Source organism: Lithobates pipiens, unplaced genomic scaffold, assembly GCF_037356315.1.
Source record: "Lithobates pipiens isolate NorthernLeopardFrog02 unplaced genomic scaffold, aLitPip1_a1.2 Scaffold_19, whole genome shotgun sequence".
NCBI lineage: Eukaryota > Metazoa > Chordata > Amphibia > Anura > Ranidae > Lithobates > Lithobates pipiens.
The window spans coordinates 82,399,844-82,417,827 of record NW_027507764.1 but is presented as its reverse complement, the minus strand read 5'-3'; the positions used below and the strand labels follow the sequence as shown (position 1 = coordinate 82,417,827).

Here is a 17,984-nt window from a genome sequence, read left to right as displayed (position 1 = left end):
GAGGTTCCGGTACTCGCAGGTGGCGCAGGGGTTTTACCAAACGGGGACACAAGGCCCATTTTGGACCTAAGGTCCCTGAACCAGTATCTACTGATCCAGTCCTTTCAGATGGAGTCTGTCCACTCAGTAGTAGCCTCACTCCAGATGGGAAACTTTCTAGCCACCATCGATATAAAGGACGTGTATTTACACGTACCTATCCTTCAGCCTCATTGGAAGTTCCTGCAATTTGCAGTAGAGAAACGTCATTTTCAGTTTGTGGCTCTACCCATCGGGCTTGCTACAGCTTCCCCGTATGTTCACAAAGGTCCTAGCACCAGTACGGGGTCTTTTAAGGGCCCAAGGGATCCTGGTGCTCGGGTATCTGGATGACCTCCTGCTCAGAGATCACTCACTGCAGGCTCTAGAACAGAGCATAACATGCATACTACAGGCTCTAGAACAGAGCATAACATGCATAGTGCAGTATTTAGAAAGCTTCGGCTGGATCATGAATACCGAAAAGTCAACCTTGAGACCAGCTCAAAGTCTAAAGTATTTAAGTCTGATTCTAGGTATGGTCCAGGCAAGAGTATTCTTACCACCCTCAAGGATCTGCTCCCTGAAAGGTCAGGTGCATCAGATAAGGGGCACCAGACACCCCTCCATTCATCTCTGAGTCTTCTAGGGAGGATGGTATCCTCCTTCGAGGCAGTGCCCTATGCCCAGTTCCATTTCAGGCATCTACAACAAGACCTCTTGTTGGCTTGGAACAGGGGAGGACAAGCCCTGGATTATCCAATGTTCTTATCTCCTCAGGCACGCTTAAGCCTAAGCTGGTGGTTGCAGGGTCAGAACCTGCTAAAGGGAAAATCCTTCCTCCCGGTAACTTGGAGAGTACTGACTACAGATGCCAGTCTCTCAGGCTGGGGAGCGGCCCTAGAGGGGCTCAAGGGAAATGGTCAAGGACAGAACAGATCCTTCCCATTAACGTCCTGGAATTACGGCAGTAGGACTGGCCCTACGGTCCTGGCCGGTGGAGTTTCAGAACTACCCTATTCGGGTTCAGTCCGACAATGCTACTGTAGTGGCCTATATAAACCACAAAGGCGGTACCAGGAGTCGTTCCGCACTGAAGGAGGTGAACCACATACAAGCCTGTGCCAATTCTATCGGTAGTCCATAGCCCGGGAGTAGAGACCTGGAAGACAGATTATCTCAACCACCAGCAGATCTGCCTGGGGGAATGGCCCCTACACCCAGGGGTGTTTCAGAATGTTTTCCAACGTTGGGGGATGGCCAGAGGTCGACCTACTGGCATCCAGGTTCAACAACAAACAGCAGTAGCAGTTTGTGTCCTGAACAAGAGATGCTCTGACAATCGGAGCAGATTCTCTGATAGTTCTATGGATCCAGTACACCCTGGTTTAAGCATTGCCTCCAATCTCTCTCGTTCCACATTTGTTGCGCAGGATTCGGAGAGAGGGAGTTCCACTCATTCTGGTGGCACCAACCTTGCCCAGAAGGCCCTGGTTTCCAGAGGTTGTGACACTGACAATAGACAGGCCATGGATGCTTCCACAACGCTCTGATCTACTGTCTCGAGGTCCTATATTTCACCCCAATTTACAGTCTCTTAATTTGACGGCATGGCTGTTGAAGCCAGGATGTTAAAGGACCATGGCATCTTGGGACTAGTGATGTCTAGCCTAGTGAATGCTACAAAAGCTGTCACTAGGAAGAGCTATCATGAGGTCTGGAAGACTTTTATATTGCTTGGTGTGAAGCCAAAAAATTTCATCCTCAGAAATACATGATTGGGTGAATTCTCTTTTCTGCAGTCAGCTGTGGAAATCAAATTGGCTTTGAGTACAATCAGAGGTCAAGTTTTTTGGCCTTATCAGTATTCTTCCAAAGGCCTTTAGCCTCCCGTTCACTGGTCCGAACTTTTATGCAGGGGCCAACTCGCTTACTTCCCTCCATTAGATCACCTATGTGTCCTTGGGACTTGAACTGGGTACTGGGTGCTGTCTGTGTTACAGAAACAACCATTTGAACCTATCAAGGAAATTCCATTAGACTTGCTGTCGCGCAAGCTAGCTTTCCTATCACCTTGGCCAGAAGGGTGTCAGAGGTAACCGTACCATCCTTTTTACAAAAAGTGGTGTCGGCCTTTCATTTAAATTGGGACATTATTTTGCCTTTTTTTTTCTCTCTGCCTCGTTTGGCGGAAGAGAGACACATTCTTTGGACGTTGTCCGGGCAGTCAAGGTTTATTTGCCTGGATCTGCAGAGACTGCTCCTAAAACTTTATTATACCAAAGGGACCCAAGAAGGGGCAGGCATCTTCCAAAGCTTCCATTGCCAATTGGGTCCATCAATTGGTCATTCAGGCCTATGGTCTGAAACTTAAAGGGGTTGTAAAGAGAATTTATTATTTTATTTTTTTAAATAACAAACATGTTACACTTGCCTCCACTGTGCAGCTCGTTTTGCACAGAGTGGCCCCGAACCTGGTCTTCTGGGGTCCCTTGGCGGCTGTCTCTGCTTCTCCCCACAAGTACTTCTCGCGTTCATGCGAGCTCCCTCGCATGGTGAGAAGCACTTGCGGGCGCGCTCCCGTGATACAGCCGGTGGCTATAGCCGCTCACTGTATCACACTGCCCCGCCCCCTGGCACTCCACGTCATTGAATGTGATTGACAGCAGCACGAGCCAATGGCTGTGCTGCTTTCAATCCCTCCACTCCAGCCAATCAACGGCCAGCTGAGTGGCGAAGAAGACATCGGGGGCGAGCACGCGACTTTCGAGGCGTCAGGTAAGTAAAATGGGGGCTGGGGGGGGGGGGGGGCCGGCACTGTCGGATAGAATGCATTAAGGTGAAAAAATGTTTACCTTTACACCCCCTTTAAAGCTCCTCCATTTAGGGTGAGCGCTCATTCTACCAGGGGGATCCTCCTGGGCTTTTCGCCATCAGGTATCTGTGGCTCAGATTTGTAAGGCTGCTACCTGGTCTTCAGTGCATATGTTCACAAAATGTTATCAAGTGGATGCCCGAGCAGCCGAGGACTTGGCTTTCGGTCGCAGTGTACTGCGGGCTGCTGTATAAGGTCTGATGGCTATTATTTGCCAGGGTGTCTCCCTCCCCTCAAGGCTACTGCTCTGGGATGTCCCAGCAGGTAATGAATATTAGCCTAACTCTGTTTCCCATGATGTATGAAAAAGAAAATAGGATTTTTTTCGTCATGCTTACCTGTAAAATAATTTTCTTTAAGTACATCATGGGACACAGAGGTTCCTCCCCTCTTTTTGAGGATTCAGTGCTTGCTACAAAACTGAAGTACCTACTGTATGGGAGGGGTTATATAGGGGATCACTTCCTGTCGACAGACCTTTTGGTCTACCAGTGTCCATTCACCTGGAGATGAAGTATAACCCAGCAGGTAATAAATATTAGCCTAACTCTGAGTCCTATGATGTACTCAAAATAATTTTACAAGTATGATGAAAAAAATCCTATTTTTATTATTCAAAAAAGTGTATTTTTTCCATAAAAATTGTTTGCAAGACCACTGCACAAATACGGAGTGACATATTATTCTCTAGGGCAGTGATGGTGAACCTTGGCACCCCAGATGTTTTGGAACTACATTTCCCATGATGCTCTGGCACTCTGCAGTGTACTGGATCATCATGGGAAATGTAGTTCCAAAAAATCTGGGGTGCCAAGGTTCACCATCACTGCTCTAGGGTATCTTAAAAATAAAATTTAAAAAATCGGCCTCTAAATCAGGGATATGCAATTAGCGGACCTCCAGCTGTTGCAGAACTATAAGTCCCGTGAAGCATAGCAGGTACAAGCATGACACCCAAAGGCAGAGGCATGATGGGACGTGTAGTTTTGCAACAGCTGGAGGTCTGCTAATTGCATATCCCTGCTCCAAATTCAGCTTGTTCAATTAACCACTTCCAGCCTGGGCCTATTCTGGCACTTGTCTCCTACATGTAAAAATCATAAATTTGCTGAAATTTCTCAAAACCCCCAAAATATATATATATATATATATATATATAGAGTGTGTGTGTTTCAGCAGAGACCCTAGGGCCATGATGGCGAACCTTGGCATCCCAGATGTTTTGGAACTACATTTCCCATGATGCTCAACTACATTGCAGAGCACTGGGGCATCCTGGGAAATGTAGTTCCAAAACTTCTGGGGTGCCAAGGTTCGCCATCACTGCCCTAGGGAATGAAATGCCGATTGTTGCAATTTTTTATGCTGCACAGTATTTGTGCAGCAATTTTTCAAACGCAATTTTTTTGGAAATAAAAGACATTCATGAATTAAAATAAAAATAAAAAATGAGGCCAATTTTTTTGTATACAGTAATGTGGAAAATTGTTACATTGAGTGAATACATACTTAACATGTCACGCTTTAAAAGTGTGCACACTCGTGGAATGGTGCCAAACTTCAGTACTTAAAAATCTCCATAGGTGACGCTTTAAAATTTTTTTTTTTTTTTTTTTACAGGTTTAGAGTTAGAGAAGGTCTAGTGCTAGAATTATTGCTCTTACTCTAAAAATTGTGGTGATACCTCACATGTGGGGTTTGAACGTAGTTTACATATACAAGCGTGGCCTACGTATGTGTTCACTGACAGATCTGGGGTCTATAAATCCCCACATCTCTCTTCTATGCTGGAAAGCCTGAGATGAGGAAAAAAAACATCGATCTCAGGCTTCCCAAAATAAAAAAAAATAAAAAAGCAGTGTTTACATCTAATGACACTGCCATGGGATTACACCAATGGCATCATATAATAGTACTACTAAGAAAAAGCAGTGCCTCTCCCTCCACCGACTAGTCAGCGCTCCGTAAGGTTGTGTTCATACCTATGTGATGGGCCATTAATTTCAATAGCCTGCCCTACAGTAGAAAATTTGCACAAAGGTATTAGATGACCCCCCCCCCTTTTTTTTCGTATATAAATTGTGCCCCACCAAAATGCATGTTACCATGTGTTTTGGCTCACACGAAAGCAAGGTACACTGGGGTGGCATCAAGAAAATAATGGCCTCACCATGTGCCTGCAAAATGAATACGTGTTGTGTGTTTTTTTTTGCTTTTTGCCTTGCAGGAACACTCATGCATTTGTGAACCTAGCTTAGCAGGTCCAGCATACACTGATGACTGCTGTGAACCCATTCTTTTATAGTAAGGGGCTGGGTTATCCATTCCTTTATAGAATTTCAAATAGAGAAGGGGAATTTTTGTGCATATTTAAATTAGAGACAAATATATAAAAACTAATTTTATTTTATATAATCATCATTAAAAGACACATATTAAAACCACCATGAACAGTTTCATATAGTCGTTGTACAAAAAGTATTGGCTCCTTTATATTTTTGACTCTTGTGCCTCAGCTGAGCAGTAGTAAGGGCGAGGCATGCGATATAGATTGTTCCTTATTTCTGGTGGTGAGGTTACAAATTTTCAAAGAAAAGCTTAGTTTGCAAGCTTCAAGAATCCTGGACTTCATCCCAAAGTGTTAGGTGTGCAAATTCATCCTTGGTCATTGCCATTGGAACCAGTACAGTTGCGAAGATTCTCCATCATTGCCCATTTTTTTTTGTCCCATTGTTGAATTTTTTCATCGCAGCATTTGTGTGAAAATCCGTAACTTCAAAAATCATCTACTACCTCAACTTGAACCTTCTAAGGATTCATGCAGTAACACACATACAGTTATGATCTCCCACGGACACCCCCCCCCCCTTTTTTTTTATTTTTATATATAGCTATAGCATGCAAGTCTGCAAACGCCATGTCGCTGCCCTGCATCACATGGCTCCTTGAACTACATCATGATTCCCACTTTGAACTCCCCCATCCTGTAAACTATTTTAGGTATACTTTTTTTCTTGCTATCAGCTTACAGTGAGAGAAAAAAGTATTTGGTCCCCTGCTGATTTTATATATTTGGCCACTGACAAAGAAATAATCAGTCTATAATTTTAATGGTAGGTTTATTTTAACAGTGAGCGACAGAATAACAACAAAAAAACAAAACAGAAAACCGCATTTCAAAAAAAGTTATAAATTGATTTGCATTTTAATGAGTGAAATTACAATTTGATCCCTTATCAATCAGCAAGGTTTCTGTCTCCCAGGTGTCTTCTATATGAGAAAAATCCCTGTCTACAGAAGCAATCAGATTCCAAACTCTCCACCATGGCCAAGACCAAAGAGCTGTCCAACGACATCAGGGCCAAAATTATAGACCTACACAAGGGTGGAATGGGCTATGAGACCATTGCCAAACAGCTTAGTCAGAGGGTGACAACAGTTGGTGCGATTATTTGCAAATGGAAGAAACACACGGCCTGGGGCTCCATGCAAGATCTCACCTTGTGGAGTTTCAATGAACATGAGAACGGTGAGGAATCAGCCCAGAACTACACGGGATAATCTGGTCAATGATCTCAAGGCAGCTGGAACCATAGTCGCCAAGAAAATGATGTACAGGCCCGTCTGAAGTTTGCTAATGAACATCTGAATGATTCAGCGAAGAACTGGGTCAAAGTGTTTTGGTCTGACAAGACCAAAATCAAGCTCTTTGGCATCAATTCAACTGGCCATGTTTGGAGGAGGAATGCTGCCTATGACCCCAAGGACACTATTCTCACCGTCAATCATGGAGGTGGAAACAGTATGCGTTGGGATTGTATTTCTGCTAAGGGAACAGGACAACTCCACCACATCAAAGGTATGATGGACGGGGCCATGTACCATCAAATCCTGAATGAGAACCTCCTTCCCTCAGCCAGGGCATTGAAAATGGGTTGTGGCTGGGTATTCCAGCATGGAGGGAGCTGAAGGTTCGAGTTGCCAAATTTCAGCCCTGAAACCTTAATGAATTGGAGAGGATCTGCAAAGAGGAGTGGGACAAAATCCCTCCTGAGATGTGTGCAAACCTGGTGGCCAACTACAAGAAATGTCTGACCCCTGTGATTGCCAACAAGGGTTTTGCCACTAAGTCATGTTTTGCAAAAGTGTCAAATATTTAATTCACTTGTTAAAATGCAAATCAATTGAAAACTTTTTTTGAAATGTGTTTTTCTGGGGGGTTTTTTGTTGTCTCTGGCTATTAAAATAAACCTACCATTAAAATTATAGAATGATCATTTTTTTTCAGTGGGTAAACGTACAAAATCAGCAGGGGATCAAATACTTTTTTCCTTGTATACAGCAGATGACCCTACTGCAAAACTAACTCCTATTTCAGCCACTGTGTAGCAATGCAGTGTAAAGGCAACTTGTAGATAAACACACTTGCTGAATTAAAATGCCATATTATGTTAAAAAAATCAGCAGATCCAATGATAAATCCAGCTCCTTCATTCATATGATGTTTACAGAGGAGCAGCTGCTCTGGGACGTGTGCACGGAAATGACAGATCAGTGGGAATAAGTGCTTCTCTTGCCCCATTCACATCTGAGTGCAGCAGAAACGCTTGTTTTTGCCCACATTTCCACACAAACGCACTGAAATATGCACCATGTTGGTGTTTTCCATGTGAGCTTCTTTGACACATTTTTTGCACACCAGGCAGGCCATTCAAATCAAAGGCCTATTGTGTAAAAAATGTGCCAAAGAAGCTCATGTACCAACCTGCTCATCGATGCGTGCCTTGTGACATGAAAAACACATGGCTGCTATCCGCATTTGGGGTGCAACATTAAAAAGCTGCTCAGATGCAAACATAGACTCGAGACATTTTTCAGGGCAAATGCTGTAGAATCCAGTCATAACCATTGCTGTTTCATAATATAAGATGATAAATACTTCTTTACTGCAGATTATCAGGACTGAATACATTTCTAAGAAGGAATCTTCCAAATTTGTGCTGGTAGTCAGAAGTTGACGTTTGGGTAATTTTGTAAAATTCTGTACACTGGCCACTAGGTGTCACTACAACATAGAAAAACAGCTCTCAATGGCTGCAAGCATTTTACAAAGCAACTCTGGCAAAAGAATTCATAAAATGATTTTATAGACTCCTCAATGTTTCCATTGCACCCAATGTTCCCTCATTCTCTATAACGGCCTCTCTTAGCCAAATGTATTATTTAGCTGCCAAAAGAGTTTATAATGCTCTTAAAGCTAAACTCCAGGCAAACAACTACATATAACGGCAAAATACTATGTACAGTATTACTTGTCAATGATTTGTATTTCTGCCAAGAGAGCAATGCCAGCCCAGTAACTTGATTTTTCTCTGCTACAATTAAAGAGTAACTCTGCTTTTGTTGAGAAATAAAACCTTGCCCTCTGGATGATCTATGTACATTGCAAGGGTTTTAGCAAACGTTGTTGCAGATTCCTACCTTTTGTTATTCTGAAGAAATAGATGATTGTCTGTGTCCATGTGCAAAGTGAATCTGTATGGGAGTGGTTTCATAATTATCAATCAGCTGCTGCCCTTGCAGAGCACTAATGAGGAGAATTGCAGGGTCTTTATCTCTTTAGACGTGATTTCCTATTGGGAGTATCTCACCAATTTTTTTTTATTGCAGGGGATGCCTGAAATCTGATTTACCCTTTAAGTAACAGAGCTAGGTCAAATCCCCACCCCCAGCCTAATGCTAGGTACACACGTTCAGTTACATAGTTAGGTTGAAAAAAGACACAAGTCAATCTAGTTCAACCATAAAAATAAAAAAATATCATACAATCTCATATACACAATCCTATACCCACAGTTGATCCAGAGGAAGGCGAAAAACACCAGCAAAGCATGATCCAATTTGCTACAGCAGGAGAAAAAATTCCTTCCTGATACCCCGAGAGGCAATCGGATTTTCCCTGGATCAACGTTACCTATAAATGTTAGTCCACAGTTATATTATGTACATTTAGGAAATAATCCAGGCCTTTTTTAAAGTAATTTACGGAGCTGTCCAGAACCACCTCTGGAGGGAGTCATTACACATTCCAGGGTGGCACAGTGGTGTAGTGGTTAGCACTCTCACCTAGCAATAAAAAGGGTCACTGGTTCGAATCCCAACCATGACACAACCTGCCTGGAGTTTGCATGTTCTCCCTGTGCCTGTGTGGGTTTCCTCCGGGTACTCTGGTTTCCTCCCACACTCCAAAGACATAGTGGTAGGTTAATTGGCTTCTCTCCAAAATTGGCCTTAGTATATGAATTGGATTGACCTTGGATTGTGGGCTCCTTGAGGGTAGGGACCGATGTGAGTGCAATGTACAGGGATAGGGACAATTGTAGACACTCACTCAGGTTGAACTGGATGGACTGGTGTCTTTATTCAACCTTACTATGTAACATTTTCACAGCTGAAAATGTACGGTGAACAAACCTTTCTGTATTTGGAGATGAAATCTCTTTTCGTCTAGACGTAAAGAGTGCCCCCTTGTCCTTTGTGTTGACCGTAAAGTTAATAACTCAACACCAAGTTTACTATATGGACCCTTTATGTATTTGTACATCATCATATCCCCCCTAAATGTCCTCTTCTCAAGAGAGAATAAATTCCTTTCCTATAATCTTTCCTCATAGCCAAGCTCCTCTATGCCTCTTATCAGATGGATTGCCCTTCTCTGCACTTTCTCCAAGTTCCCTGATATCCTTCTTGAGAACTGGTGCTCTCAAAACAACTGTATATTCCAGATGAGGTCTTACTAATGATTTGTACAGGGGGGAAATTCTCTCTCTCTCTCTCTCTCTCTCTCTCGTCCATACCGTTTTTATTACAAGAAAGAACTTTGCTCGCTTTGGAAACCGCAGCTTGTTGTATGTTATTATTGAACTTATTATCAACCAAAACCCCCAGATCTTTCTCCACCATTGATTCCCCTATAGTTGTACCCCCCTAGTATGTATGATGTATGAATATTCTCAGCCCTCAAGTGCATAACTTTACATTCATCAACATTAAACCTCATCTGCCACAAAGTCGCCCAATTAAACAGAGCATTAAGGTCGGCTTGTAAATTGGAGACATCCTGTAAGGACGTTATTCCACTGCATATCTTGGTGTCATCTGCAAAGACTGAAATGTTACTTTTAATCCCAGACCCAATATCATTTATAAAGATATTAAAAAGTAAGGGTGCCAAATTTTTGAGTCCCAGTGTGGCCTTAACAGCAAGGAGCACATGACGCGGAAAACAAAAAAATTCCCAGCTCAACTTGCCAGCTTACCAAATTGTCTTGTCCAACAGTTCACATTAGATACAGGGGATTCATTTGCACACATTTGCAAATATATGCGTAAGGTACAGAGGCCGTGACAAGGCATCCCAGTATTATCTGCAGTCCTAACTCTATACATTCTATACATTTTTCTTTTCTTTTATAGAGACACCTCTGGTGTCATTGTGCTCTTGGTGGGTGTCCAGTTCCTTTAACCACTTGCCGACCAGCCGCCACAGTTTTAGTGCAGCAGAATGGCACGGCTGTGCGAAATGACGTTATGCAACATCACTTAATCCTGTGGCCACTAGGGCGCATATGCCCGATGCTAGTCCCCGGAGCCGATGCGAGTGCCCAGCGGTCGCGATCAGTCCCCTCCCCCCTTCAGTTAGAACACAGAGGGGAACACAGTTAACCCCTTGATCGTCCCCTAGTGGTTAACCTTTCCCTGCCACTGCCATTTTTACAGTAATCAATGCATTTTTATAGCACTGATCGCTGTAGAAATGCCAATGGTCCGAAAAATGTGTCCAAATTATCCGATATGTCCACCATAATGTCGCAGTCACGATAAAAATCACAGATCGCCGCCATTACTAATTAAATTAATAATAATGAAAATGTCATAAAACCATCCCTTATATTTTAGACGCTATAACTTGTGTGCAAACCAATCAATATACACTTATTGCGGGTTTTTTTTTCTTTACCAAAAATATGTAGAAGAATACATATCGGCCTAAACTGAGGAAAACAATAGTTTTTTTATATATTTTCGGGAGATATTTATTATGGCAAAAAAGTAAAGAATACTGCGTTTTTTTTTTTTTTTGTTTTTTTTTTTAATTGTCGCTCTTTTTTTGTTTATAGTGCAAAAAATAAAAACAAAATAAGTGTATATTGATTGGTTTGCACAAAAGTTATAGCGTCTAAAAAATAGGGGATAGTTTTATGACATTTTTATTAGTAATGGAGGTGATGTGCGATCTGCGCAGAGGTGATCAAAATACCACCAAAAGAAAGCTCTATTTGTGGGAAAAGAAGAACGTCAATTTTGTTTGGGTGCAACGTCGCACAGCCGCGCAATTGTCAGTTAAATCGATGCAGTGCTGAATCGCAAAAAGTGCTCTGGTCAGGAAGGGGGTCAAATCTTTTGGGGCTGAAGTGGTTAAAGGAGGGGTGGGCTCCCTCTAGGCACACCTGCCCTTAATCTATCCATTATTGCATATGTGCTCCTAATATGGAGGCTCTGAAAATGTATAGAATTAGGACTGCAGGACCTGAGGTGGCCTCTGCAGCTTACACATGTATATGGAAGTGTGTGCAAACTAAACAGGACAATTCTGTTTGTCGCAGGCTGGCTGGTAAGTTGAGCTGGACAGATGATCGCCAGACGAATGATCGCCATAAGCATACCCCCCTCTGCGGGAGACGAGCAAACAACCCCCCCCCCCCCCCCCCCCCTTGGTGGTGGAGAGGCAGGGGGTATGAAGAGCCAGCCCATTCTCCTTTCTGTTTCCCTCTGGGCCAATGTGTCCTGAGACACGATTGGGAGTTCTTAGACTCCCTGGCCACTCAGGTCTCAGGAGCTGCTTTCTGATTGGCCGGGAGGAAGACAATAGCGAATATTCATAATCGGGACCACATTAGCAAATATTAATTTGCTTTTGTCACACAAGTGGGTGTGCTCGGGGCACAGTGCCCACCCTATTTCTGAAGCCTATTAGAGCCTCTGGCTCTAATCACGTGCTTCTAAAAATAAAAAATAAACCCATTGGAATCCATGCATCTGGTGCCCCGCATGTAAATTAGGGGGCCGGACGCATGGATAGGGGGCAGCCACCCTGCATTATGGGCCGACACTGGTTACACAACACATCCCAATAGGCACTATGCAGTAGAAGGAGTGGAGATGGATTTTTATTCAACTGCCTGGGAAAGTTCTTACACTTTATCATCACAGGAGTTAGAGAGAGAGAGAGAGAGCACCTCTGTCTGGATATTCTTCTGCCAGTGGGAGACCATACCAGCGGAGGTCTGAGACTGGGAGTGAGGACACCTGGGGGGCAGCCCTGTACAGCTGTATCAGGGAGACTGGAGTGACCACTCAACTCAGTCTCTGCTTCCCACCGCTGATCACCAGAGGCTTTTGGAGAAAGACCAAGGGGGCCCACCTTCTACAATGAGAGGTCACCACAGCACACTGGAGACTGGTGAGAGGGCTATTCTATCAGTGCTGACTCTGCTAGCAGGACTGAGGCACAGAGCCAAAAACCAAGTGTACCCAATGCATACCACACCTCCAAACCTAGACTGCACCTATACCACATTATACCAAACCTTTACCACATCTGAACGACACCTGCCTTGCACTTGTGCCAAATATATATCATACCTACACCGCATGCAGGTTAACTGGGACTGTGGTTAACCTGCTGCTGTCAATCATGGCCAGTGAGCCAATCAAGAGACAAAGGGGGTGTGGCTGAATGAACACACAGAGGCGTGGCTCAGGAGTGCCTCTGCTTGGGTGCAGCTTGCTGTGGGGGCACCCGGCAGGAGGGAGGAACCAGGAGCGCTGGTGAGGGACCTGGAAAGAGAAGGATCATGGCCGCTCCATGCAAAACCACTGCACAGAGAAGGTAAGTATGACATGTTTCTTATTTAATAATAATAATATAAAAAAAAAACAAGACTTTAATATCGCTTTAAGCATCTCTAATAAAGAATAATGTATTCTGATGAATGAAGCATTGATGGTCAGTCTGACATTCTGAAGTTAGTAGATGTCCCCCCCCCCCCCCCCCTTTCCATGTTTATTTTTTTACATTTACAGGTCTGCTCAGCAGTAAAAATAAAATACACAACATACCGACAGCATGCATCACTTTATTTTATTTTTTTTCTGAAAAGTGATCTCTGCTTTTTTTTTATAGATATTTGTTACAGTAGTTATACAAATTCATTAATTTACAAAATCTGTGCAAACTCTTTCTTTCCAGGCTGCCACTGTGTGAAAGCATGCATAACTGAAGAGGGGGGCGGGAAGCAGCACGCCTGGGCCGCAGCATATAGCGCCTGCAATGGCACACACCCGCTGCTTACCGCCACCATAAATCTTTAGCACATATCTGTATGTAGAAATATAGCATATGTATTATTTACACACTGTTATAAGACTAGAACGGGCTTGATGTGTAAAAACTGAAAAGGAAGTGTCTGACCAGGATGTTGCTGAAAGGTTTTCAACTTCCAACATATTTTTTTTCTGATGCTCAATTTTTACACATAAGCCCAATGACTTTTATAACCCAGCGTAAGGGCAATGGTAGGCAGTCACTCAAAAAAAAAAAAAAAAAATGATCAGAATCAAGAAATGGGTCATTCTACCCAATGACAGATGAGTTTTACATATATCGGGTTTTTAAGTATAACCAAACGGCTGTGCCTTGGTGCTATTTAGGTGTAACCTTAAAGGGAATCCACTATCAAAAATAGATGAAATATAGTATTATTCTAAATTTCAGTTCAAAAAGCCATTTTATCAAATAAAGATTTTCTTTTTAAATCCTGTATAGTAATACTAATTAGAAGACAGAGTGTAGTTTAATCCCCCCCCCCTCCGAATTCACCTGGATTATCAGATGTGACAAGCATAGCTGCGGTTTAGTGTTAGGATTCATTACTGCAGGTGTTTTGGGGCCACAGATGGCCCATTCACTTCCCCTTTGAGCCAGTCAGCGGTTTGCAAATTTAAACTGAAGGGTTCGGCGTCTGACAAAAGCTACACTTCCGTGCAACTCTATGCTTCAGGAAATCTTTTAAGGTCTCTTTCTTTGGGATATAATGTTGCAAGTTGGTGATGATAATATATTGTCATCTAATAAAGCTCTATAATCTTTTTATGGAATTAGGCAATGGTGTCCCACAGTAGACCCTTTGGGGTTGATTTAGGAAAGGCTGTTCATTTTGTAAAGGAATTTTCCCTAATCTTTGTGAATGAGGTGAAGCTCTGCTGAATTCCATTGTCCAACCATGTACAAGCAGAAAAAAACTTTTTTTTTTGTACCCTTACACAGGATATCCTTTGCAGAGTGAATTCACTAAGATATGGATAAATTCCCTTAGAAAGTGAACAGCCTATTTGCCTTCAATAAATCAACTCCATTGTGTCCTCTTAAAGATTAATTCCACTCAAATCAGCCCGATGCTTCATTTGAGTTTGACAAACCTGAATGGAGGGTGCAAGACCAGAAATGCTGTATATAGTGGGACCTCTAGTGTATTCTCCATAGCAATACATGACAAAAGGTAGAGATGTGCACGATTAATCTGTTTCGTTTCAGATTCATTAGTTAAGTTAATAATTTTGTTTGGTCATATTCATTATATCAGAACGATTCATTTTCGGAATTCATTTTGTATATTTGGGTTTGTTTTGTCAATCCATTGCTCCAAAACGATTCATATTTCCGAAGATTGGCTATATTCATTTTAAAGTGTTCATTCATTATTTCGGGAGATTACTTATGCACTCTGTTTGGGTTTGGACGGAGGTGAATCCATCAGAAACTCCAAATCATAGCATTATGAATGTAAAAATGTATTTCGGATTCATTCATCGTGTTATAATTCAGAGATTCTGAATGATCTACCTCCATCCAACCCAAACACAATACGTTGGAATCACGACCTTATTTCACTTTTATACCTTACTGTATTTATTGCACTATCTTTCCATTTCATATGTAGTGTTTTTTTTTTATAATAGTGAAAAATGATAATGCAACATAAAAAAAAAGGATCCGAATCGATTCAGATCATTCGTTATGTCCTTACATTATTGAGGATGCTTTGAAAAATTTATAAAAGGGCCAAACTATTGCATCATATCATCCGAATCATGTTTCCTTATAACTTATTTCGTATTAAGTGAATTAGATGAAATTTGTTACTATTGTGATTCCAAGATTTGTATAGATCTGAATAAAGAAAATTGTGTCAGAATTTCAACTCGTAACTAAATTAATTGCCCATATCTAAAGAAAGGTAGCTTGGCTAAAAGCCAAACTTGACCTGTTGATGGTGCTGGAGTTGGAAGAGGTCTTCCCAAGGGAGCAGAAAATACAGTTACTCCGTGAATAAGATAGATAGATACACATTTGGTTCTTCTTTTTTTTTTTTAAGGTTATGAATTGTGAGAACATTTTTATGTACAGTACATAAAAATAATTAAAAAAACTAAACAAAACTGACTTTTTTTTACAGGTATATTGTCTTTTTTTTTTTATAGTTTATTCAGTCTGACATTTGACTGGGTTAACAGTATTCTCCGTGTTCTATAATTAACAGAAGCCACCATCCATCCAATGAAAACATATATATGTAATAAGTTAAATAAAGACAGTTTGTACAAAGAAATGTTTAATGAAGCTGTCCTTTAGCTCAGTGGGCATCAGTGAGTGATTTCCCACCTCCCTTCATATACAGAACCACTGTATTCCTGCATGGGGGGGCGGGGGTCATCCCAAAGGGGTTTCAAGTTTTCTTTTAAATTTCTTTTTAATGCAACATATTTTTGATGAGAGATTCCCTTTAAGCAAAGTTCACTCTGATCAGCTCCACCCATTGCAGAGTGACCTGGCCGGAGCCTTAAGACACGTTAGCTTTGTAAGAAAATATCTTGGCAAAAAAATAAAAGCAACAAAGATGTCTAGTTGACAAAAATAGAAATCTGTAGTCAAAGCCAGCATGATGTAAAATAAAGAATAAAACTTTGTGCTAGATTTTTATCTCTGGCAGGTTCCATAATGAAAAATAGTCTATACAAAATATTTTGCATCCACACTAAGTTCCTTTTAGTTTTCATTTTTTTCCAGCCTTCCTAGTTTACACGCACACACACATGCGAACTTACAGTATTAGAATATATACAATCACACATACACACACACACAGAATTTCAATTTACATAAAAACAAGAAGGCCGATTTAAGAGAGCTCAAGGAGAGGAAAGAATCAAATATTGCCAATGGCAGCCATTACTTTACTTTGGAAAGTGAGAACTAACATTTCCTTGGGTGCTCCCATATTCCAACCAAAATGGAACTATGGTATCTGCAATTTGACTGACTGATATTGGCAACTCGTGTTCCTTACCCCAGATCTTATAAATCAGCCCAAAAGACCAATAAAACAAGAGCAATGTTATAATTACAACAGCAACAAGGTCAACAAGAAGTGCTAGGCCTGCTATGTACAAAGACAGGAACAGTACGTTTTGAGAGACTGAAGAAGGTGGGATTGCGCGTGAAGACGCAACCGTGGCACATCCAGTGACAGTGGCAGGTTAGCACGAGTTATGAGGCCTCCTTGGGGGTGGTGATCTTGCTGGCTATTCCGTTCTGTGACTTGTAGCTGGTGAAGCTAGGCGTGTGAATGGTACGGATGCTCTTCATACCTTGAGTCAGTGAAGTGGGAGAGACAGAAGTAGAGGGAGAGGCAGCAGCAGAGGAGGAGGAAGCAGTAGCAGCAGGAGATGGCCTGCTGTTTGCATTCTGCGATGAAAATGAGAGATGGTGACCTTTACCTGCATAAGAAGGGCTCTGCAGCTTTGAAGTGCCATTATGAACAGGACGGATAAGGGAAGAAGAGTTAATAGCACGACTGGACTGAGTGTTAGAGCTGGTTACTGGGATGTGAGATTTCACCGAGGGGTTATGGGAGTTAGGGGAGTCATTACACTGAGCGGGAACAGAGCTGCTTTTTCCAGTGTTAGGGGAAAGAGCTGGAATCTTAGAAGCAGATAAAGTAGGGGAAGCAGCCTTAACATCCCCACCAGCTTTCTTAGTACCTCCGTTAGCCTGCAAATAAAGATGTCAGGGAGACAAGTTGGTCAAAACGTTGAACAATGAAAACACCAACACGGGCACAGGTGACAAACCCCCAAATAGTTAAAAGTGTTTGCTGAAGTTCACTGGACCTGGCAGAATCCACAGAGCACAGAAAGGTTTATAGAACGGGAGAGGTGAAGAGGCGTGCGGTAACAGTCACTTAGAGCACGGTGCGCTGTATGGGTCATGCCGTGTGATTAGAATGGAAGTGAAATAGCAAGCTGTTAATGGAGTGCATTGAACATACATATGGTTAGTGCTCGGTGTCGTCAAGTGCGCTCTGATGTCTACCCACGTGTTACCACAGTAAGCCGCGTTCCGTTCATCTCAGCTGTGAGTCTTGAAGTGGAACAAAGCAGGAGGGTGTTTTATTGCAGGCATGCACAGATGGCGACAGGGAGGCAAAAAAATACTATAGGATTTTTTCATGCCACCAGATCCAGGTATTTTAACTAAAAACAAGCGTGAAAGTACGACATCCTTTATTTTGGCTACATTTAGTCAATTACTTGGCTTGTCCTTCCAAAGTTTTGCTCTAAGGTAAAACTACCTGTCTGTACTGTCGTTGTGGCTCCTGAAGCTTTGGCTGTTTGCTAGTTTTTTCCGGGGTTCCTTGTCTACTTTTAGAAGACATTGGTATTGGCATTCGGCTGGTTTGTGGAGCTCCGTTTGAACCCTACAGGGACAGCCAATGGGAGAGAGAGACAGAGATAACACATGAATCATACAAGAGAAGTGACTTCACTGAGAGTTCACACGACATGCTCCACCAAAATCAAAACGAACCTTTAGCCATGCAGAGGTTACTGTCAAAAATAAAATATGTAAATGATTCTTAGGGAGGATAAAAAAACAGGTTGAGACAAGCAGTTTTTGCTCTTCATTTGC

At 42.2% G+C, this 17,984-nt stretch overlaps 1 protein-coding gene across 14 annotated transcripts in view; it reads right to left on the bottom strand.

The window, feature by feature from the left end:
- Nucleotides 1-13,072: 13,072 nt before the first annotated feature.
- KIAA1217 (KIAA1217 ortholog) overlaps nucleotides 13,073-17,984 on the bottom strand; it is a 954,123-nt gene continuing 949,211 nt past the window's right edge. For 13 of the 14 annotated variants that reach the window (XM_077490971.1, XM_077490980.1, XM_077490967.1 and 10 more), the window contains 2 exons: nucleotides 17,647-17,772; nucleotides 13,073-17,066 (listed from right to left, as the gene is read on the bottom strand). In XM_077490971.1, the coding sequence (XP_077347097.1) occupies nucleotides 16,563-17,066; nucleotides 17,647-17,772 (630 nt within the window). In that variant the 3' untranslated portion in view covers nucleotides 13,073-16,562. The remainder of the gene's footprint in view (nucleotides 17,067-17,646; nucleotides 17,773-17,984) is intronic. The other variant, XM_077490973.1, reaches the window with a different exon arrangement.